Below are 25,363 nucleotides of genomic sequence, written 5' to 3' on the forward strand. Positions count from 1 at the left end.
GAAGTATGATGTAATTATATATTTAGATTCATTAAAAAAACAATTGAATCAAAAAATTAAGTACAATAAATTAAATTTATAGTTTTAGTAGTAAATAATAAATTAGAATGATATTTACGCTCAGTATGACGTCACTGCTTAAAATAAACGTAGTAAAAGGCTATAAAATTGTGACATACATAAAGGCGGTTTGTTTCACTTGGCAAATGCCAAGGCAGCACAGCTAAATGTGCGGGCTCACGTAGCGTGTTCTGGAAAAAGAACGGATAATTTTTTAGTTATCAGTGGTGAAGGAAGGTAGGGCCAGTGTTGCCTTAGCCGAAATGTCAGGAGTGCCCCGTGACGTCACCCCGCGGCGAAATGGCGCGGCATTTCATGGTGCGCTAACCTCGCCCCTGCCCACCCTAATCTCCGCCACGGCTTGTCCAAATCGTCCCTCCTGCCGCCCGCTGAGCGCCGACCTAATTCCTTTATACGTTACTCGTTAATCTGACTATATATTGTGGACAATAGGGTAAAGGGGTCGAGGTGACGAGGTGCTTTGTTTGCTTATTTGTGGTCACCGTGATTTCGATCGAATCGGTCTTATTGACACTATTAACTTCGTACAAGTCGATACCTTTGATTGTAACGATATATTACAAATGATATGGACGTAGGAAGGTTTTGTTTTTAAATGTTTTAAATTCTCATTGATGCTTGGTTCTTAAAAGTTGTTTTTCTTTGTCAGGTACGCAATGGCTGTGGCGGATTCGTATCTGGCCTCCTTGATGCAATATTCTTCTTAGCTTTAGGTAAGTTATGAGATTTTTATTATTTTGTTACGAGTCTTTAATACTTGAAATGATTTGTTTATAATTACAAAACAATATCAACCTAGAGGGGTTAAGTAATGGAGTTTAAATTTCTGGCAGCGGAAAACTTTTTTTTTATATGTATTGAAGTAGAAAACTTTTTACTTAGAATACACATGAGTACTTATTTCAAGCTAACATCTATTCCCTTAAACACCCGGACCTTTTAAATCGCCATTTGTATTTCCTAACTTCACTTATTCAAAAGCAATAAGTAACAAAGCGTAAAAGCTTAATTTGTAGTTAGAGTGAATATAAGTGGTCTTTTGAAAAGGTGTTCGATGTCTAAAAGGAATACTATATGCTCTGGCTCTATTGTACTTTACTACTCTACTTTAGTACAACGCTTAAAGCATAGATAGTTTTTTTTTTTTTATTATATACATAAAATAGACTACGATAATAAAATCTTATCTTAGACAATACATGTTTGGTTTTCTTCTAGGAAGGGTCCATACAAATTTATGTTATGTGATGTAATATGTACTTAGTACCTAACTATATGTATTTAATATATACATATATGTATTCTGTATTTATAAGGATGTCTGTAAGTGTATCTACAACGGACGTTTACTTTAGCGATGGCATCGTCTATATCGGTGACGTGATGGCCGCATGCCGCTCCTAACTCGATCACATAGGCTCGAGCTTTTAACGCGCCTCAAACTAGAGCACGACCCTTTATTAACCCTGCTAATCTAATGTATACTTTATGCACCATTGATAAACTTGATATTCCACTGATAGCCCACAATCCAATTTATTAGCGAATCTACTGGGTTATGTTTTGATTTGTATATGTTCTCAGCTACCTATATACTACCTACTAAATACCTTTCTTTTGGCTCGATGTTTATTGATAATTATAAAATTCTGATCCTCGATAAGTTCATCTAGCAAGCGTTAAAATTAGATTAAATTAGATTGAATGCACTTTTTAAAGATTTTAAATCCAAGTGGTTCGCCTTTGATTTGTTATAATGTTAAACTGTAAACTGAATTAAAATTATTACTTCTAGAGATTTATATGTCTAAATTAAAATAAAAGTTATGTAATGTTTAAATATAACACCACACTTAGGGTGTCATTTCTAATAATAATCGTCTTATGTATTCAACATAGCGCTATAAGGTTTCAAACAGTTTTAAAACGAACATTAGAACTATTTTTACTTCTTTAATTTACCATAACAAAAAATCACAAAGAACAATCAATATAAGGTATTTTTGAAAATCTTTTATTATAAAGAAGTTAAACATATTTTAATTTATGAGAGTGGCTTATAACCATGTCAGTTGCCTTGTGCTTTTTCTCGGTTAGTAGAGTAAGGACAGACAATGTAATGGATTAAAGAATTGAATTAATGCTGCACCTATAAATACATAACTCTTATCTTATTTTTTTATTTAGTTATTAAAGAGGCTTTGTTGCACTGCGATCATACCGCACCATAAGCCTTCGAATCTAACTAATATTATAAATGAGAATGTTTAGATGGAAGGATAGATGTAGACCATTGTCTGGAAGAACACAAATGCTACTTATTAAGTTTTTTTTTTATTCCGCGCGGACGGAGTCGCGGGCGACAGCTAGTTAATAATACACCTAATCATCTACATTCTTTATTAAAGATGTTTATATGATCAACATTACACCCGAAAACCTTGAAATAATTAACCTAACCTAAACCGTTCGGTCCGAGCATCCTCCAATAAAAAAATTGCTTTTTTAAATATTCAGTCTAAAACTTTTGTCATTTAAAATGCTAAATTGCAATACGGTTTGTTTATCAAAAGCGAAGAAAATCTGCGTTCGGTTGACGTTTGGCGGTTTGACCCTAGAACAAGGGATGGCAAACCAATGGCACGCGTCCCAATATTTTTGGCACGCAACTGATCACAAAATTCGTGAATGAAGTTGTATCGCGAAAAAAGTTTAACGAACATTATATGAAGAGCAAACACGAGTGAACCTTACGCTATGACTGTTCGCAATAATAACAAAGTCAGTTATTTGACGGCACGTTAGGAGCTCATAAAACATTTCTTTAGAAAAATGTCACGTTGATACGTAAAGGTTCGCCATCCCTGCCCATAGAACTCCACTGTATTGACACTTGTATTAATAAATATTTTCGTCCCTTTCATTCACTTTAACTAAGCAGAGACAACATATCAATGCAGTCGTAACCCATAGTGAAAGAAGTCTATTTCTTAATTGAATTTTCGCGAAGGCGTGGCACATGTGTCAATGTTTCGCGTCACATACAGAACGTTTTGTTTGTTACTAATTTAAAATGTTAACACTATTAACAGTGGAGTTGGCTATTGGCCAGACTCCTTGTTTTTGCATACTATATGTTCATATATTTAGGTTTTTATTACATGTATGATTCACAGTGTTATTTATAACCCAGTCTCTTTGTCTAAATAAGAAATACATTAACGATTTAAGTACATCCTTTTCAAACGGCGGAAAATTGACTTAATTTTCGGTTATTTTTTCATTTGTCATTCAATGAACAAAGATTTTTGACGTTGAGCAGCAAATGCCGTCTTTCTTATTCCTTTTCATTGTACAAAGAACGGTCAAATATATGTAAAACTAGCGGTTGGCCGCGACTTCGTCAGCTTAGTATTTCAGTAGCCTATAATATGCCGTCAAAATCGGTCCAGCCGTTTCTGAACAAACGTTGCCTCGCAGACCATACAGGCAGACAAAAGTAAAAAAAACATGGTTTTTCGTTATTAGCTACGCAAATACATAATGTCTAAGAAATAAAATAGTTTTTTTGATATTACATACAGACACTCCAATTTTATTAATATGTACAGATGCATCAAAAAGTAAGAATGTCAGGAAGTGAGAGGTTCGTCGACTCTGCCTAAACCTCTGGGTTATAGGCGTGGTTATGTTGTTGTCTATACATCTATATTATGTAGATGATATTAATGATTTAAATATTGTATAGATGATAATTGTGGAAAATTTTGTAATTTCTTTACGTCAAGGCTTATCCATGTTATTCGACCGGTTAGGTTTTTTTTAATTACTCAGTTAAAGTACAAAATTCGCATATTTGCACATGTAAATATGAATAGTAGACGTAGTTTGCGCATTGTCTTTCGTTACTTCAAGGTATAAAATAATACAAGGTTCCTATATCACATAAAAATTTTAACCGTCGAATGGCGATAAGTTTGAACACGGTGCTGGAATGAAGTCACGGCCCAGCTGTGTTTATAATAAATTATTGTTTGTCTTATCCTGCCAGTGTTCAGCTAAAACAATAATAGACCAGAGTATATTTATTTTTCATAAAACAGAGTGGACACGACTCTGTTATTATCTTATTAATTTTAAAGCTCCACGTAAAGTATACAAGAGCACCTTGGGAACTAAAACTAACATAAATAGTTTACAATATTTTTTATTCAATGCATATCTTGAGGCAGAGAAGAATTTTTAGTTTGTAAGAAATTTCAAAAGCGTTGAAAAAGTTTATATACAATTTGAAACCTTTTTTTCCAGAATTTCATATATTCATAGTTAAGTTTGTAGCGATTTTTTTTTTAATTTCATATTTAACGGAGAAACAGACATCCATATTATATATTTATATTGAGTGGTATTGCTGCAGTAAAATACACAATGTACACATGATAGGCAGCGCATGCTTCCCACGGGTTTCGTGTTTGTAAATCAAGGCCACTACTATCTGTAATTAAATGCCATTTAAATAATGATATACGTCATGGACATGTTACATAAATGTCCCCTCCCCTGGGGATTCCTCGGCTACCATACGTTTCAATTTCGTATCGTAACATTCATCACAATATTTTTGAACATTTGATTTATTTTAATTGACACATAAAATGATGAACAGAATATGTATTGGATAAAGTCACTTCATACTTTGTTTTATTATGATCAGTTATTATTTTTGAATTAATTAGTTGTTTAAATAATAATGTTGTTTTTATTTGCAATGCATAATGGTACGCCTGCATTCCAGTAGCAACGCAATGATAAAGTTCCCGGTCCACTGTTTTCCGAGTTGAATGTCAAATGTAAAGGGGAACACTCAATAGATTGTTAAATACACGAAAAATATCTTAATCTTATTTAATCTTTTGAATAATTTAAAATATTAATACAAGTGCATTGAATACATAAAATTTATCTGTAAAGGTCAACTTTATCAGTTCAAAGAGTTTAATTATTGACCTGTTAAATTAATTAAACAATTTAGATAGCGTAATCAACAAGATATCTTTATACGTACATACTAAATCATTATGCAAGGTTAGGATATTCCTTCTGAAGAAAATAACTTTTTGTCATATGTTTTTTGGTTCTAAGTTTAAAATTGGCTCTATTGCTCTTATAATCGTTAGTACTACTTTCTCTGTACATTTCTTTGCAATTCTTTCACATAAGTTTGTCATAATAAATTCATGGCGCCTGACTACCATCACGTACACAAACAATGTCCCCCATGACCTTTGCTCGTGCCTAGTAAATATTCTCTGAAGGATTAAGCCATCTTAATTCACATGTTATAAGTTTAAAAATTGTTTTCTATCTTCCTTCCTTCGATCTTTAAGGCAATAACAAAGTTTGTCATAGTAAAGCAGAAGTAGTGTCAGTAGCTGTCGCCCGCGACTCCGTTCGCGCAGAATTAAAATAAAACTTAATAGCCTATGTGTTCTTCCAGACTATGTTCTACATCTGTGCCAAATTTCATCAAGATATGTTGAACCGTTACGGAGATACATAACAAACGGAGGGATCCATCCATCTAAACTTTCGCATTTATAATATTAGTAAAACAATAAGAGTAGTAAAATCAAAATATTAGTAAGTTTTTTGATTCCGGATACCCATTCAAAGCTATTTAATGGTAGGTGATTTAAGAACAGCTCGTTAAGTTTCGCAATACGTTTTATTTTAACGGTTACCACTGTATGACACATCGTTGTTGTCTGTCCGCGTGTACCGAATACCTTTTACGCAAGTGTACACGCACACGATGCGGGCCCGGTGCGAGCTCGGTGCGCGTGTCCGTTGTTTGCACCGAGCAAGAAGAAATAGTCGAGTAATATAATACAACTTGTGTAACCGAATGTTATGCATAGCTATATTGTGTGTAAACATTTTTAAATATTTGTATAATGTAATTCGTGATCTTTTTATTATACAAATCTTAACTCAAAGAGTAGCAAAACTGGTTATGTTCACCGATTTTTGAAGCTATTTTGTGAAGTTATAATTTTTTTTAATTAAATTCTATAATTAAAACATTAAGAAATGTCTTCTAATATGAGAGACCTCTTAAGTCTATCGTTATCCTGTTAGTCTTGAGTATTGGCGTTTATCATTTTGTTAAGTACTTTGTTTGTACACGTAATAATGAAGTGAAGAGGAAATTCATCCTCCTTCGTCGCGAACCTATAAGTTTCAATTATTTCCTTCTCTAACTTAACAATATTTACGCAATCTGGTTAAAGCTTAGTATCGTAAACTTTTTTTTTCTGCAATAAGATTACACAAAGTACGGTGGAGTCATTTCATAGTACGGAAAATATACACAGGGAAAAATTTTCATTTTTAAATCGCATCTTTAATTTTTAACGCATCTCCGGTTCCTCTGGTATTGCAGATGTCCATGGGCGTCGATGAACACCTTGGTGTTCCCGCTGCTCGTTTTCCCTCTTCTCTTATTAAAAAAAAAATCTTCCGTAGATGTTTATTGCCTGTTTATAAGCTATTACAGTATGTACACGCTTGATGATGGCAGTACTCATTAAAATAGAGTCAAACGTGGTTTAAATTATAAACAGATGTATTTTTCCTTGACCTCATTAGTAGACATTAAATTGTATATTTAAAATGATTGAAAATGTTAACGTTTTTGGTTTTTATGGAACTTTATATTGGTTTATTAATTTTAATTAATGTTTCAATAACATTACATTTTTCAGCCTTTGAAAATAAATATAGATATTATTTCATATATTTGTATCAATCAGTTTGTACAGAATAATATTTATGAGACATATACTGTGATATTTATAGCAGTACAACAACGATTTTTTCTTCGTATATTTTGTCGAAGACTGCCATTAAAAATGTAGCAACCAATATAGAGCATTCTGCAATCGCGAATGAAAGTGGAAATATGGTGGACTCCGTTACTTCCACTCACCTTGAGGTTTGCTGTAATACTACGTTAAAATATACTACGATATCAAAACAGTATATTGGTAGCGTTGCTTTGAGGCGGACGTCGTCGCTCCTCCGCAACATATGCAAACTGAATTTTATATGAATGATATATTTGTGTGACATTGTCCATATTTATAATAACAATTAAAATAATTTTGTGCAAGTGTATTTATTTATATTTTTACAATTGGATTGTCTATGGTCTCGTCTAGCTGAATTTATGATGTAAGTGTAAATACAAATTGTCCCTAAATGTACGCTTTTACAATTAATATCGGTTTTTATGACAAACAATGTTTATTTCTTCTTGGAAATTTTGTGATTGTGTGAGTCAAATTCTTAACAATGTCTACAGGGAATGCCAATCTATCACTTGATTTTTATTATTAAAAATAAAATAATAATTGGGAAATATCAATTAACTAGCTGTCGCCCTCGACTCCGTCCGCGCGGAATTAAAAAATATTGTATCCTATGTGGTCTTCCCGACTATTTTCTACATTTATACAAAATATCAGCGAGATCCGATTAGCGATTCTGGAGATACCTTTTAACAAATATCGATACATCCATACATCTAAACATTCGCATTTATAATATTAGTAAGATATTTTGTAAAAGCCTTATATGTCATATTGTGAACTTTTACAATTTCAGATTGGAAGAAAATTATGAGTGGTTACGTACAGTCTGTATAAACAAAAAACAAATATTTAAACATTTAGAAAACGGTATATTTCAATAATAATATTTAGTCTTTTTTGCAGTCTTATTATCAGAATATTTTTTTTATTTAAATCAAACCTAGCTGTTTAATAGGCGAAAATCCGCAGTTTTAGCATTTAACAAAAAAAGTCTATAAACTAAACAACATTGTCTTTATGGTGGTAGTACAGAAACAATTTATTTAAAAATACAAATATTAAGCAAGAAAATAAATAAATAATAAAGAGTACAATTTAGGTATAATTATTTTTTATTTATATCTGTATCTACTCGATTAATTCACGTATACCTTTTTCCGGTCTAATCATAAGAAAGATTATTTCAAGTCTTAAAGTATCGACATGCAATGATAAAATATCTTTATTGACGCATTAAGAAACGTAATCAAATTATCTAATATAGAAACACTTTGCGGTTATAGTTACCCTTGAATAGGGCAGGGCAGTATATAAATACTTTCCCATGATCAGTTAATACTTACGGGTTATGTCAATAGTGACTGTGGATCTCTAACGATTACGATACACTAGCTGTCGCCTGCGACCCCGTCCGCGCGAAATTAACAAAAAAAAAGTAATTAAAAACGTGGCCTATGTGTTCTTTCAAATTTCACCAAGATTCATTGAGCCGTTCCGGAGATACCTTGAAACAAACATCTATCCATCCATCTAAACATATTAGTAAGAAGTAAGATAGCAACACTGATTTAATCACGATTCTTGCTAACAATTACCGTTATAAATTACAAATGCAATTAAGGAAAAATATTATTTTATAACACTTATTGACCACATGCTCGACAATGTGAGGTTATTTTGTTGTGATACAACTTCGATATGGCCTTTAAATACTTGTTTTAATTGCGAATTCTTGAGACGAAAGAGAAAAAAAATGTAACTAAAGAGCAAAAAGTACTTTTGCGTTATTTAAGCTGTTTTATAGGTGTCCTATAAACCTAAACACAATTGACCTATATGTTGAGACTATGCGAATCAAATAAAACGTAATTATGCGCAGATTGAATCTCATGGCCGCAGTGACGTGATCATTAACTCATAGATTCGCTGTTGGGTGCCATCATCGAAAAATGTTGAAAGATTATTGACGAGTCTAATATAACATGAGGGCCAGATAATGTGGTCGTTCTTAATAACTTAACGTATCATTATTTTGATACGTTAAGTTATTAAGATGACATTATATTAATTGATATCATTTTCATCACATTAATATCGTTATATCAATCGTATATCATCGCTTATGTGGTCACGGTAACAGTTCTATTCGAATTGGAAAAAAAATATATTAAGAGCATAAACCTTCTTGGTCGTTCTCAAAACACCCTATTATAGTTTCATTTAAATCTGCCTAGTAGAAAGTTCAGTTATAGGTAGCAGAATCATAACCAAAATGGTATTAAAAAAAACTATTGATTTTCTAGAAAGAAATTGAATAGCTTATGTAGTAAATATTTATGTGTACTGCTTATGACGAAACCCTGTTGTTATGTGTAGGCAATAAATACAATTACCGTATCTATAGGTAGATTAGTAATAATTATACCCTGTGTAGTTTATCATCATCACGTAATATTTGTACTTTATTATTTGACTACATTGTTGATGTTTTTACAAGGATGTAATAGGTTATATATCTATTTATACATTTTTTGTGGTAAGGTTTGTCTTTTTCAGTGTATAAATACTTAAACAAGTCCTGATAATAACTGGTTTCATTTTACACTTCAAGTATCTGTGGCAACCTGCAACATGATAGCAATTGCGATTTGTCGATAACGGTTCAGCTCTTATCAACTTATCAATTATATTTTGAATCCACGTTATGATTTGTTTAATATTAATGTCGAAACAAGACATATTTTTGTAGCAAAATTCACTATTGTTATCGTGTTGACATACATATAGCATGAATTTAATCTATCTAGATTAATATGCAACAAATTTTCTACGATGTCACCAATACAAATAGGTACTAAAATAAACATCGGCAACGCGTTTTTATAACAAAAAAAATCTCAAACCAATGTAGCGTATACTGATGATAGCGTAGTAATTTGCAATCGTAACTTCCCAAACAATTTCCTGATTACGAGTTCCATTGGCTTTTGTCAAATTCTTAAATACGTTTGCTCCCATAACTGAATTATATAGTAAAGGATGGAAAACCAACAACAGGCCAACTAAATTCGCCAATATAGCGATGTGATCGTTGCCCATAGTCCCATCATATGCCCATTATCCACAGTTGCAGATGCGTTGCCTACCTGTTAGCATATCATATACAAGCGTATGTAAGCATATCACTTTATTGTACGTATCAGAGCAAGAATTGAATGAAATCAATTGCGCGCTTAATTTACCTTTGACAATTGTAAGCAACTGTTGTTTATACCATACAAGACATTTATTCCTTCAATTTAATTTAAAGCAACAAAAACTTGCTAAAAACAACATGACAAAAAACTTGCTTCGTGCATGTAAATAGACCTTTAATATGTGATTCTTAATCCCAGCAACATTATATTCTTACCGCTGATTTCTGAGTCTAAAATCTGTCTAAAAACATATCGTCATCCCTGTCATTACGTTTGACAAAACAGAAATTACAATATATTTTACACGGGGATTTTGGTCTCAGAAACCCACGATATGTCTGCCTTATTTTTAGCCGACTTCAAAAAGAAGGAGGTTATCAATTCGACTGTATTTTTTTTTTTTTTATGTGTGTTACCGCGAAACTCCGCCCCTGGTGGTCCGATTTTGATGAAAAATATTTTAATCGAAAGGAAGTGCTTGCAGGTGGGTCCCATTTTTTTGTTTTTTTTTTTTAAATAACTAGAAGACTAGTAGATTTTGAATATAGCTTCAAAATTTGTTGTGAAGATTAGGGACATTTTTGCTTTCAGCGCTTACGTAGGCTAAACTATAGGACCTACATAAAAATGATGTATGGCGAATCGTAGCTCTTTAAATGTGCTAAATAAAAGTCAGCGATAGCATATATCTATCTTTTATAGTTTTCTCACAATAACCATTTTTTTCTTCAGAAATATCAATTAAATTCATGCCCTATTTCCGACGCTATTATTCGAGTTCAGTATTAACCCTTATGTAAATAAACATGTTCATTATCAAGAGAATTTAATGTAGATTATATTTGCAATTGAAACTATATCATTCTGTCTCATAGTTTAGGAGATATCGTAAGAATAAAATTACGCGGAAACGAAAAATGCTACACGAAAAGCACAATTTTGCTTTCTGGGCTTACGTAGGTCAAACTATATGACTTACATAAAAATAAGTATGGAGTAATTATAGATCCTTAAATTTGCTAAATAAAAGTCTTCGGTGGCATATATCTATCATCTATGGATGTCTCACAAAAACCATGTTATTGTGAACAAACTTCGATTAAAATGCACACGAAAAACAGCGTCGTAAGCTTACGGCGCTATTATATTACATTCGATATGAATCCTTATCCAAATAAATATGTTTGATGGCTAGAGTAATAAATGCAGATTACATTAGTCTTTAAACTATGTAATTCTGATCAATAGTTTGGGAGATATTAAATAATTAAAAACTACGCGCATTCGAAAAATGCTAGTGCGGCGCGCGGCTGGACAAAATTAAAGGCACGCTACGATGTATTAGTTCGTTAATTTTCAATTTGTATACCGATTTTGATAATTATTTCATTGTTTAAAGGATAAGTGGTTATCTGCTGCATTCTAAATAAGTTTTTGAATTGAAGTACACACATATCAAATAGGAAAGTCCTTTTCTTTATTTGTCTTATTTATGTCTTTATATGTATTAAGGAAATTTGAAATTGAACTTCAAATTCACTAAAAATTGTGAAATAAAACAAAAATTTTAAGAAAAAAAAAATAGCCGACTTCAAAAAAAAACAATCTCAAACAAAATGCACTCAAAAGTAACCTAAAAAAACCAATTTCAAACAAAATGCACTCAAAAGTAACCTAAAAAAACCAATTCAAAACAAAATGCACTCAAAAGTAACATAAAAAAACAATTTTAAACAAAATGCATTCAAAAGTACCATAAAAAACAATCTCAAACAAAATGCACTAAAAAGAAACAAAATAATGACATGAAAACTTCTTTCTTTCTTTCTTCTCTCTTTTAAAAACCCTCTAAACTCTAAAGAAAGTTCTCTTCTTTCTTGTAACATGTCTATATTGTATAATTATTGTTATTTTGGAGTCGGTTTCGGCCTAAGTAGGGACATAAACGTAAGTATGTCTCATACATCTCAAATATAAAATGTATAATATTATATTTACTTAGGCCGACACCGACTGCGAAATAACAATAATTATACAATATAGACATGTTACAAGAAAGAAGAGAACTTTCTTTAGAGTTTAGAGGGTTTTTAAAAGAGAGAAGAAAGAAAGAAAGAAGTTTTCATGTCATTATTTTGTTTCTTTTTAGTGCATTTTGTTTGAGATTGTTTTTTATGGTACTTTTGAATGCATTTTGTTTAAAATTGTTTTTATAATTCCGCATTAAAAGCCCAACGTAATGATGACAAATTTAAAAACTCAATATCATCGTGCATCTAAAATTTTATTCTCGGCGTACCATTTGCTTAATTTTTAATATATATTTTAGCAACTTACATTAAGGTCATTCTAAAGTATTATTTTTAATTTCAAGAAACCTGACATTCCGTTATCAATGTAAACCATCACCCAATTAAAGGTCAAAGTAATAAAATAATGTGAAAATAACAAGAAAAATTATCTTTCTATTAGATATGTGTTTTATTATAGTGTCTTTGATAAATGCTCATTGTCTTGGGCGCATGTATCAAGCACCGCATCTCAATTCCGCCAATCTATTTTAATTGTCTCATAACAAGTCCACGCCTCACGGTCATAGTTTGTGGACATCTAGTGAGACCGTTTTATATTTTACATCATAAGCATACTATCGGAAGCGTAATTTTAAATATAATTCACTAGTATGCGTGTTCATTAGCATTTAAAAAACGGATGAGGATCATTAAGAGTATGAAATAGAATTATTTATAGTTTCAGAATTTTCTATGTGTAAAAAGCGTCGGTGGCGCAGAAGCTAACTTGATTTGTAATCTGTAGGTCCTGGGTTTGATACTCACCAAGTACAGATTTGTTTTTCAATTTACATATGTACATTTATTCGTCGTTTTTTGGTGAAGGAACATATATCTGCGAAGAAATTCAAAGATATGTGTGAAGTCAACCAACCCGCACTTGGCCAGCGTGTTTGACTATGGCCTTATCACCCCTGACTTAGGGTAGGCCCCGAGCCCCTCAGTGGGGACGTATAGTGGGCTGTTGACAAAGTATATATTTATGTATAGATTCTTTGTGAGATGATACGAAAAAAAAATCAATTAATTCCTAGTATAACTTATTGAAAAAATACTATTAACCTTCAGTTTGAACCAGGAAATACTTTAACAGAACAATCGAATGTAAGAAGCGAAACTGTAGCCGATTTGTCCTTTACTAGAGTCTAAAAATACAATGAAATAGCAAAAAGAAACAAAAAAAAAATGAACACTAAGAAAAAAAAACATATAAAAATCTCTATTAGTGTTGAACGCTAAAAGGGTTTCTTTAGATTATGGTAAGGCTCGCAGGCAACTAATACCTCTGTGTCCCATAAGGAAACAAGGCCTTAGTGCATTGTACCATCGGTAATTGGATCCAGTTTTCTTAGCTTACACAATAGTATGAGTTGTTCTATAACTATAAGCAAGAAAATATCGGAAATATCGTGATTATTTCTTGTGTAGACTTCTTTGTATGTAGTTGAGTGAAATTTTAGCCGTCGTAGATTAATTAATTGTAAATTATATATACAAATAGTGTGCATTTAGTGATTAGGATGTAGGTGTACTCCGGACATATAAATTTATTTGTAAGATCCAATCACTTCGATTTCCGTTATCTAGATTTATATAGTAAACGCGACTAGCAATACATTTTTTGTGGATAGTTTTTACATAATTATTTGGACCTGACTAAATGTTTTAGTATTGATTAGCGAAAGTTATTATGTGTCTTTTGCAGTGTTAACTTTGATTTGTATTGTTGCAGGATAGAGGAGTGCCGAGTGGGTCCGCAGGATGCCGATCGCACCGCGCGGCCCTCCGCCCCTACCTATACCGCCGAACCGTCGACGATTCCGTAGGATACCTATCTCGACTCGCAAGTGCCCTTAAATAGAATAGTGTAATCTTTTTTACGCCACTTTTACACCGACCTAATTAAATTTAAGTAGTAACATAGAGTACGCACAGTGGTAGTGTATCTTAAAATTATTGTAACGCGCGCGAGTGTGTGAGTGTGCCGATGGTGCGGCCGACATGGGAAAGTCCTCGGCGAGACCACATGGTCAAGGTGAGTGGATTCTACAACCTCTATCAAACCACAGTCAAACATCTGTGCTACCAAGGTCGATCGAACGATTTATTATGCTTTAAGGATGTACCATTGTCTGGGTTTTAACCTACAAATACATATTTATAATGATGGACATTTTAATGTTCAAATATTAAATTCGATTTCTAAAGAATGAAATGGTCCTTTTGTGAAAAGAAGTCTAATAGGGCAGGGAATCCCCATCGCTATTTTAATAATTTGGTTGCTTGCAAGATAAGTTAAATGCAGGAAGGAATAGGTTGTGACAAAATAGACAAATAGCTGTGTAAGAATCCCACTACATGCTGAAACATATAACATCAGTTCAAATAATAATTATATATGCTATCGATCAAGCTAACATAAAGTCTATAATAAACTAAAATAAATATTCTATTCAAGAGAATTGAAGACGTAGTTGACGAATTATAGATTGGTTTACTGTGCCTTAGAAAAGATATCGTTCATCTCAATGCTTGGACTGAAAACTAGATGGCGTTGATGTGCGTCAGCCTTTAGATTGTCAAACTGAACTGAACATGATCACAATTAATCCATAGATATATGGACAAGAATAGACAAGAATACTGAACTATTATGTACTGACTTTACACGTATAAATTAATTGTAGCATCTTTTTTAACCTTTGGCAAACACCTTCAGTGCCACAACGAATTTTCTTATGAAAGTCAACTCGCTAGATAACAATGCAATAAAAGCGTTAATTACGTTGTAGTTTCGGCCATATTAAATACCCTTTTCCGCTTCGGCGACTACTTCCGGAGCGCGAACATGGTGATGGGCGGTTTTACCATAAACTATTTTTAAAAGACTGGCTGCTGTAAAACGTTGTTAATTCCTAAGACTAAGTATATTCGATGGAGGCACTGTTACATTGTTTCCACGCCATATCACTAACTTACAATATGATTCATGTTAAAGAACTCTTATTAAACAATAAGTAGAACAAACGACAGAAACTACTTCGAAATACTAAGGTGCTTACGATTTCTCTATACCAGGGATCCCCAAACTATTTTGGGACAAAAATTCATTTTGAAAAAGGGGATCACCTTTTTCAAAATGAACCGTTATCACAGACCCTCATGGCCAAATTACCTATTTCTAAGATCAAATATTATTATATTCATTCTGACTTAGGTCAATAGAAGAAGACAGAGTGAGAATTAGCAATGCTTTAAGTTCGATATTGATCCATTTGGGAATCCCTGCTCTAGACCCACATAGATAAGTCAAAAACTATTTGTCAGTTTTTCATAAATAAATTGGACTACGTGTTGATAAGAATTTTCATTGAAATAAAAAAAATCACTACTAGCTGAAGACAGTTTAATGCTTCGTTAAAGTTTATTGAACTATGATCATGCTACTCACGTGTCGTTTGATTTAGGTCATTCATTTAAAATGTATGGTAATTTACTTATCTTAGCTATGTATTTAAATAGGTTAATGTTTCTTTTGTTGGTGTAAATTGCACGTGTAAGATGGCAACACCAAAAGTATACCACAAGTAAAATAATTAACAGTTTTTTTGCTTAATATTAAGACATTAATTGATACAATATCAATAAACTTTATATTGTATTTAATAAGGAAAATTGCTGCCTAGATAAAGAAGAGCTTTCGTGATAGGCATTTACCTTGTATTCGAGGCATGTGCTTTTAGTTTAAGACTTTGCCATTGGACTGTTTAAGCTACCGTAAAAGACCTATTTGGAATGAAACTTTTTGACTTCAACGGTTTTTTGGTATATTTCGGATCTCTAAGTTTACTGCTTTAAGTTGCCGAAGTATACTACTAATGAACATGTTCTTGTACTAAGTACATATTAGGGTGGGTCAAAAAAATCAACTATTTTTTTTTTTACAATTAATACGGAAAAATGGGTTACTAGGCACCTTAAAAAAATTCTCACCAAATATGAACTCTTAAGTTTAATAGGAAGATCCTCCGCGTCGCAGTTTTTCATTTTTTTCTCAGTCCAATAGAAAAAAATTCATTCCTCATCATTAATTGGTCGTACAGAAATTTTTTTTTAAGAATTTTGTAGGAAATTTAATGCTCTACAAAAAAGGTATCTTATGTTTTTTCCGTAAACCTCACCATTTCACTAATATTGAAGATTTAATATTGATTATTTTAAGTCAAATGTCACTTTTGTTTATGAATTTTATAACTCGACAAGAAATGGCTATTATTGAATGCGCAATAGAAATTTTTGTAGCAAATTAACTGCTCTATAAAAATGGTATCATATGTTTTGGCGATTAAATTAAGCGTTCAAAAGATATTCATCATCAAACTTTCATGTATACCGATTTTAAGAGTTTTTGATTAAATAATCGAAAAATTTCAATTTAATCTATCAGTTTTGAGAAAATTTTTCAAGCTTTTTTTTATGTGTAAGTATTTTTATCTACATTTAAAAAAATAAATTGTACATTATTATTTTTTTTATTGATAAATGATTAACTAAGCGATAAATAATGTACAATTTATTTTTTTAAATGTAGATAAAAATACTTACACATAAAAAAAAGCTTGAAAAACATTTTGAAGTTTCTCAGTTGATAAAAAAAAAATTTTTTCGTGTAAATTTTCTCAAAACTGATAGATTAAATTGAAATTTTTCGATTATTTAATCAAAAACTCTTAAAATCGGTATACATGAAAGTTTGATGATGAATATCTTTTGAACGCTTAATTTAATCGCCAAAACATATGATACCATTTTTATAGAGCAGTTAATTTGCTACAAAAATTTCTATTGCGCATTCAATAATAGCCATTTCTTGTCGAGTTATAAAATTCATAAACAAAAGTGACATTTGACTTAAAATAATCAATATTAAATCTTCAATATTAGTGAAATGGTGAGGTTTACGGAAAAAACATAAGATACCTTTTTTGTAGAGCATTAAATTTCCTACAAAATTCTTAAAAAAAATTTTCTGTACGACCAATTAATGATGAGGAATGAATTTTTTTCTATTGGACTGAGAAAAAAATGAAAAACTGCGACGCGGAGGATCTTCCTATTAAAATTAAGAGTTCATATTTGGTGAGAATTTTTTTAAGGTGCCTAGTAACCCATTTTTCCGTATTAATTGTAAAAAAAAAATAGTTGATTTTTTTGACCCACCCTAGTACATATATAGTGGTTTCTGTAAGTGTGATTACTACCTTACCATTTCAGAACATAAGAGAATGATCTGTTCAAGCATACATCGCCATTCTTGGTTTTAGTGTTAAATGTTTATCATGTTTGCAGCAGTAACAGTTTTGTTTAATAATTCGTTATTGTTAAGTTGTTAATATGTTTGCACTCTTTTCTTTCATGTCATTAAAATCTGATGCATGATAAAGTAAACAAAATATTCAATCAGAAACTAATGTTCGTAATAAAATCAATATATCATTATTATTTAGCTTCAGATTGAATCGTATAAATATCGCAACAGTCACGATATTCTTGCGTATATTTTTATTTTACACGGATACTTGTTTAAGTGCCTGAATTAAGTTAATTTACTGCAAAAATGTACAGTGCAAAATAACATTAACATATTCTTATCTTCGTTGCGGATGGTGAAATAGAAATAAAAATTGTCTTATTGTTATTCTATTGAACGTCGTGTTCTTGAGACAACTCAATTGACATTATTTTAACGTCTTATCTTGTTTTATATACTCACTAGCTGTCGCCGGCGTCTCCGTCAGCGCGGAATTTAAAAAAAACTTAATAAGTAGCCTATGTGTTCATCTGTAAGAACACACTGTTCTACATCTGTCCCAAATTTCATTACGATCCGTTTTGCTGTTTCGGAGATAACTTCTAATCCATCCATCCATCTAAACTTTCGCATTTATAATATTAGTAAGATGAGTAAATTGCAACATCTTTCGCGTGCAAATTATCGAAGTTTCCTGAAATTATAGCAGATCTTTTTGTCACTAGGTTAGTTTTCTAAAACTTAAGCATTGAAATTATTCTGAATATTTTTTGTCGCTAATATTTAACCCATGCCGCCAATGCCATAAGTTAAGTCAGTATCAGCATAATATAATTTATTACTAAACTATTCTAATGATATTTATTACTAGTTTAGGAATTAATATTTTCTAGTGTAGAGTTTTCACTAAATAAATTGTACATGTATATCAGTGTGCAGGAAATCTTCTTTATTCTAGCATAATTTTGACTATTTACACAGTGTCAGTGTGTACCTATAACTATAGAGTCCTCATTCGGAGGATAAGTCGTGTGAAGCTTAGAACTAAAAACACAGCCATGTCTACGACCTAACGCTCTGCTATGGGTTGCCAGTCTCATATTTTTGAGTCTCCAAAGAAACAAAAATATTAAGTTTTTGCCGATTTTATTAAAATTTAAACTCATTAATTTGATAGATCTTTAAGCCGCTTAAAGGTCAAAATGTCGCAATAAAGATAGTAAAGTAGATATAACTAAAGTACTGAAAATTTATACACACTTTTTACTGAAAGTGTTTAATTTATCAGTAGTGATAACATTCTCAGATTTTAACTGCTCTTATTTTGCTAACCGTGGAAATATTATGAACCTTGTTTTTTAATTTAAAAAAAAAAGAAAATTTGGTAAAGACGGTTGTTATGGTAACCCTGTGATGCGCGCGCCGTCGCGGAGCGCTAGTAGGTATTCAGTATGTGTATGTGGTGTGGCTGTGGAGTATCGGCCCGGCGGCGGGCCGGAGCGCGCGTGCGGCACGGTGGCGGAGTGTGGTCGCGTGCGGGGCGGGGCGCGGCATGGTGCGGTAGCGGCGCGGATGTGCGCGCGCTCCGACGCCGTGGAGCTGGAGGTGCTCGGCGCGGAGGGCGGCGAGCGCGTGCCACCGCGCCCGCTGCGCCGCTCGCTGCTCGGCTTGCTCGGCAAACTGGTGCGCCGCGAACAGCCCGTACCGCGCCGAAACCGGCACAATCATCGCTTTCGCACTTTCGTCTCCTGCGGTCTGTATTATCTCACCACTCGTATCACTTGTTCTGCCGAGTTTTGCTATCATATTTTGTATATTTTTACTGTACGTTGATATAATTGGTGAGGAGCATCGTGGTGCTTTGGCACGCCAGCCAAGGTCGTAAGCATCGCTCCCTCACACACGGTCATTGGCCGGGGCGGCGGCGCTTCGCGTATTGCCGCGCGTGTTGAGTGGTTATTGATTATAAATTCCGCTGATATTTCTTCGTGAAATTCTGATTTCAATTGTCTCGATATGAATGAAATTGGTCGTACAATATGCACATTAATTTGTATAAAGTATGAGTCATTCAATTGCTACTGAATTGTATCTATGACGTGATCTGACTCTAAATTCGTGTCATTACTTTGATAAAAGTGTACAGTAATGTTTGCATGTGTATCTTCACGTTCTTAAAACTTATATAACACGTTGACTTGTAAACACAAGAAGCTTATTAGCGTTGCTTGAAGATAGTCCCGTCTCATTAAAAGTAGCTTCTTATAAAAAAAATTCGGTGCTCTCAACTCGAGAATTGAGGCCAGCGATGTATGCCTTATAGTTAATTAGAAATCGATATGAACCGCATCTCACTGCTTCTCTTTCATGTCTTATAATTATCGTAAATGGTAAGTGTTCTGTTCAGACACACGCTATTTATTTTTGTTAATCAATGGCAGACATTACTAATTACCGAGATTAAGTTAACCTTAGAATTAACTTCTGTTTTTCGTACTTTTACTAACTATAGCTCTGTCTCCTAAGAAGACTATATCTAGATGATATGATGTAATTCATTTGCGGTTTTGTCATTCTACTCGGGTCAACGACAACCACTAACCAAAATTGTTGATTCGCATACAACTCGGTAAATCATGTTCAGATAAAAGGTAAAAGTTTTCTGATGCGTGAGTTCTGAATTTTGGGACAAGAAGGGAGTGAATTCAGGAGAAATTACGTCTGATAGAGGTGTATGGAAGAGTAGTACATACTTTGCCGACCCCCCCCCCCCAAAGGACAGGTCTTTTTTTATCATCATTTAAATCGTTTTAGTTTCAATTATTGTTCTAATAATTTAACACGTCGCCGCTAAATTTAGCAAGCGATTATTATCAGCTAACTCACGTAACTATTAAGGTTGGCAAATATTTTCCTAGTGTAGTTTTCCTTGTCAGATTTCTAACATCCGTTGTACATTAAATATTATGAAATTAATAATGTAAAGTAAAAAGTTAAGACAGACTATGTGTATGCTACAAATGTTTTGTTTTAGTCTTAGCATGATATGTAAACGTTTCTCGTTTATGCGCAGTTTCCTGGCTGCGCACGCATTACTTTGGACTAAGGAAAGGTCAACGCAAAAACTAAAAAAGAAAAAAGATCACTTTTTAAAGTAATCTTGATAAATTGTCTTCAGATTATTTAATGTCCAATTTTTATTTTTTTCTCAATTTAGTTCAATATATAGATCGAAAATGGTTTGAGTTCTGTTCACGAACCTCATAATCTCATAATAAACTAATCGGTTAGATATGACATAAATATGTCAATTAGCTTATTTCATCAATGTGATTTAATTCTACTCATTCATCAGTAGGCAACCCTATTTCAAGTAGAAATAAAAAACCCTTTGAAATATGATTTTGCTACAGTGGATATTTGCGTTGCCGGTAATAATGTACATCCCACCTAACCTTCAGTTTTCACTACCGAAATACCTGTACAAAGACGTATAATTATCTCTGTTTTTTCATAAGACAATGAGAGGGATAACAACATATTTTGATTCATGTGTATATACAGTGGAAACTCACGGTAATGAGTGAATGTTTATGTTAATCATATTTCTTTGATGTTACTCATCTTTTCGTATGAACAGTGTGGTATTAATTCAATTTGATTTCAGTATTAGTTGTAATGAGTCACTATATCTATACAGTTCATAAAATTGGAGTGTCTGTATTTAATAACGACAGAAAAATCATACCGAAAATTTATTATTTTTTAAATTTTTGTCTGTCCTCAAGTCCGCGTTTGTTCCAGGTTTTTAATACCACGCTGACGAAGTAGCGAATAACATTTAGTTCAAAAATATTTTTGTCTATCTCTTGTAGGTATAAATTACGTATTTATACTTGGTTGATTTAAATGACGTGGGATTACATGTATTATGAATTTTCACTGCCCAAATCCTTGCACAAAAACGTAGAATCCAACTAATTGTAATATGTAATTAACTTTAAAATCTTAACAGTGATAACTTTAAAATCTTAACAGTGAACTGAGTATATTAGCGGCAGGAACAAAGCGACTTGATCGGTCAAGGACTTTTCAGGGAAAACACTCGACAGTCAAGTATTCTCATCTTACATTCTTTTTTAATTTTATATATTTTTTTTTTTTAACTTTTTATAGCATCGTTTAGCTAGCATTTATTTTTCTTTGTAGATATCAGAAAGAGGATATTTAGGTCATTAAAACAGTTTTAAATTACTTTAATTTTTGATAGATCTAAATTGTAAAAAAAAAATACATTTGCCTTTGAATTTTATGAGTTTTAAGCAGAATATAATTTGCCTGTATATTTCTATTAATTATATTGAATAACAGTAAACTTGTATATGAAGGCAATCCTCCATGAAAACATTATAAGCCGGAGACGAGATCGATCAACGTCTTGACGGCGCCCTATAAACCCACTCGCAGTATGGATGAAATAAATATCCATTGTTTAAACTATACCTACGTCATACTTTGAATAACACGTGAATGCACAATAGTGTGTAGTTAATGTTAATGAAAACGTCTGAGCTATTTCAGAGTCTCAATGGTTACTTTGTACTGTAATTATCCTTCAGTCGTTTTAATATACAAACCTTCAAATATCCGCTTCCTTAGTGTAAAATCACAGTAACATATCCATTGGGTTACAGTTATTTTATAATTTTTTGTAAGTGAAAAAAATTGAATTTAGCATGCCCGCTAATAGACAGGCCTACAAGCAAAACATCTGTTTAAACAAAAGATCCGTTAATTTAATATAAATATATATTATGTACATTTTATAACTTCCCTTAGCACTAAATTCTAACTAAACTAAACAAAATATGGCAAGTTCGATTTACTTTGTTTTGATTCCAAAGAATAACAGTGGTTAAAGTGTATTGTAATGGAATAATTAATTAAAAATACATATAGAAATATTTAGGATTAAAATTCTTAAATAGGATAAAAGTTTTTTTCATTCAAAAATATTAACGTAGAAAGGCTCACGAAATACAAAACATATTATAAACACGGAATGTAAAAAAAACTTCCTCAATTTAAACGTTACAGCGATTATTTATTACGTTAACTCAAATACTAAGCATTACATGAAAGTTATAAAACGTTTATGGGATTTCATTTCATTATTTTAACTTTCCATTGTTTTAAACGCCATGAATGTTTTTCTACGTCAATTCGTTGTTCCGAAGTTTTATATATTTTAGTCATGGTTGGATGTGAATGGTTAACTTTTCTATTTAATTAACAAAAACTTTAATGATTTCTTATTACTTATGTTAATTGATTCGAGTGTATGATGAATCTGTCAGATATCTCTAGCAGTGAAATAGAACATCATATCTGTCTTTACTGAAATCAGAGTTGGTTTTGTTTTAGGTTTTTACAATAGTAGCCATGACTTACGTTTTATAAATCTTGATATATCCAGAATCATTCTATACGAGTAGTCTTTTGTACATTCCAGTAGGTACTCAAACGTTTTAATTTTTGTCATAGACCAATTCAGATATTAACATAGTTGCGGAATAGAGTATGTACAGTATGTATGTAATCCTTTAAGTTTGATTAATTTGATTAATTTAAGTTTGATTGTTTGATTAACATATTTTCTAATATGAGTAATCTTTATCACGTATCATTGGGTGTATGAATCAGTGCTGTGTATCATGTTACAAGATATTCCTTGTTCCATGGGTCATGTTCTTTGCTGATAACAAAATGTTCAGTATTAGCCAACGATATGATTCTCAGTATTTCAAACACACTAATTTCTTATTACTCTATATTAAAATAATTCCTGGCTTACATTAAGCCAGTACAGTAGGATAGTAGCGCTTGCCTGGCATAATCTGTTTTGGTCTCACTGGTGCCAGTTAGTTTTTACATTATGCCAGCGCTGATTTTAAACTCTATTATTCTATTGTACTGGCATTATGTAAACCAGGTATAATATTGGATAATATTTTAGAAAAACTTCTACGTTCCGCTAAAGTTGTGGAATCGCGCATTATGATACGTTGAATAAGCTCTCTTACTTGAACCGAATTTTATATCCTTTCAGCAATACGATGTGGTACTACTTTCATACTTGCCGAACGAGAGAGATTTCTTTGACATAAACTGAAATATCAATAATAATTTCGACCTTCTTAGGTTGGAAGACTGGGTTATATAGACTATATTATATACTAGTTTCACACGAGGGCACAAAGCCTACACAGAATAATACTGATTTTGATAGCAAGTTAAAACAATAGAAGTACAGCACATTCCACTATGCTCTAATATTCTGTCTTCATGTGAAACAAGAAATACTCGGTAATAGACAGGCGCTATCTAAAAATGTGTTAAGGTGATTAATCTGTCGCTACCTATATCGACCTAGACGCTCTTAACAGGATCACACAGTCTGTGTCATTTTCAATTGGATCTATAACACTTAATAGGAATATTGTAGTCGATTTCTTTTCTCAAATAATGTAATGTTTTAATTTAATTTTGTAAATCGAAACCACCTCAAAGGATGCTCCTATGTTAATTTTCATTCTACCATTAAATAATTCATTTCCATTGCCGAAACATCTGCACGAAAAAATATTTTTATCTCTATTTTTCCAAATAAAATCAGAGGGATAGACAGACAGACACAGTTTCTTTAAACGTAATTGCAGTAATTCTACGTAGTCAAGACTATTTGAAGTTGTATTAAAGTTAATTGGCCTAGCTTTTCCCGCCTTTATATACGTGGTGTCTTTGTTTGTATTATCGTAACGTATTTGTATAATGAGTACTAGTAAAGTTGAGAAGCCATATAATATTGAGTCTGTGTTGTGTTATTTATCCGTGTGTATTGATACTTGACCAAGAGCGCCGCATTCTAGTCGACGGATTAAGTCCTGTACACTGCATGTGTGAACGACAAAAATATCACTGGAATAGTATATTTCAGTATGAGTGCGGAAAGCCTGTCATTGCAGAGTTCCGACAAATGTCTACCCGAGCCGAGAAGGTGAGGGTTGACAGTCGGAACAAGTTGCAATGACGGTTCCGCACGTGTACTAAACAACTATTTTTAATACAGTCCCGAAAATTTTTGGAAAATGGCGTCAACCGTTAAAGAATATAAGCAGATATTTTTTGTTTTCTTCACCCATTCTGGGTAGGCGAAGGGAAATATGTCCATACAGCCAAGTCTTCAGTAGATTTTTTTATTGATATGTAATGAAAATGAAATTTAATGAGAAGTAATGAAATGAAACCTAACCTAACTCATTGAATCAAATCATTAAATCTGATATTGAAACAAATCTCAAACAAAATTTTCTTTGTTTCTTTTTAGAAATATTCGCATGAATCATAAAAACTTCTATGATTTTTTTTAAAACTTCGTGGTTGTTTTTTTTTAATAGACATTATTTTGACAGTTGGGAAAGAGAACGCACCAGTTCGGAAAAGGTAAAGAAAAAGCACGAGTATGTAATATAGCCCACATCCCGAACGCTATACGTCCCTGCAATACGCCACTTTTTGAGCAAATGTATTAAAAAATATTATAAGGTTCTTCTATTATGGTTTCAATTGTGCTTACTATGGTTTCGATGATACGTAGCACGTCTCTACACCTAATATTTTTTGCTTTTTTTTTTGGACGATGCTATACCGCCCTCTCGATCTCCCCTGGCGTAGTTGGGCCAAAGACTTTTATTATTAATAAGCGTTTGTTAAAACAATTTGATACAGAAACAAAGTTTATTGAACTTGGCGCGAATTAAGATCTCAAGC

General features: G+C 32.4%; 1 protein-coding gene across 3 annotated transcripts in view; it reads left to right on the plus strand.

Annotated features, from left to right (window-relative positions):
* LOC106709968 (probable phospholipid-transporting ATPase IM) overlaps positions 1-25,363 on the plus strand; it is a 50,201-nt gene that overhangs the window by 2,933 nt on the left and 21,905 nt on the right. For 2 of the 3 annotated variants that reach the window (XM_045682968.1, XM_045682970.1), the window contains exons 2-3: positions 731-794; positions 13,955-14,257. In XM_045682968.1, coding sequence (XP_045538924.1) covers positions 14,224-14,257 — 34 coding nt within the window. In that variant the 5' untranslated portion in view covers positions 731-794; positions 13,955-14,223. Of the gene's footprint in view, positions 1-730; positions 795-7,153; positions 7,315-13,954; positions 14,258-25,363 lie in introns of those variants that run through there. The other variant, XM_045682969.1, reaches the window with a different exon arrangement.

This window comes from Papilio machaon, chromosome 20, assembly GCF_912999745.1.
Source record: "Papilio machaon chromosome 20, ilPapMach1.1, whole genome shotgun sequence".
NCBI lineage: Eukaryota > Metazoa > Arthropoda > Insecta > Lepidoptera > Papilionidae > Papilio > Papilio machaon.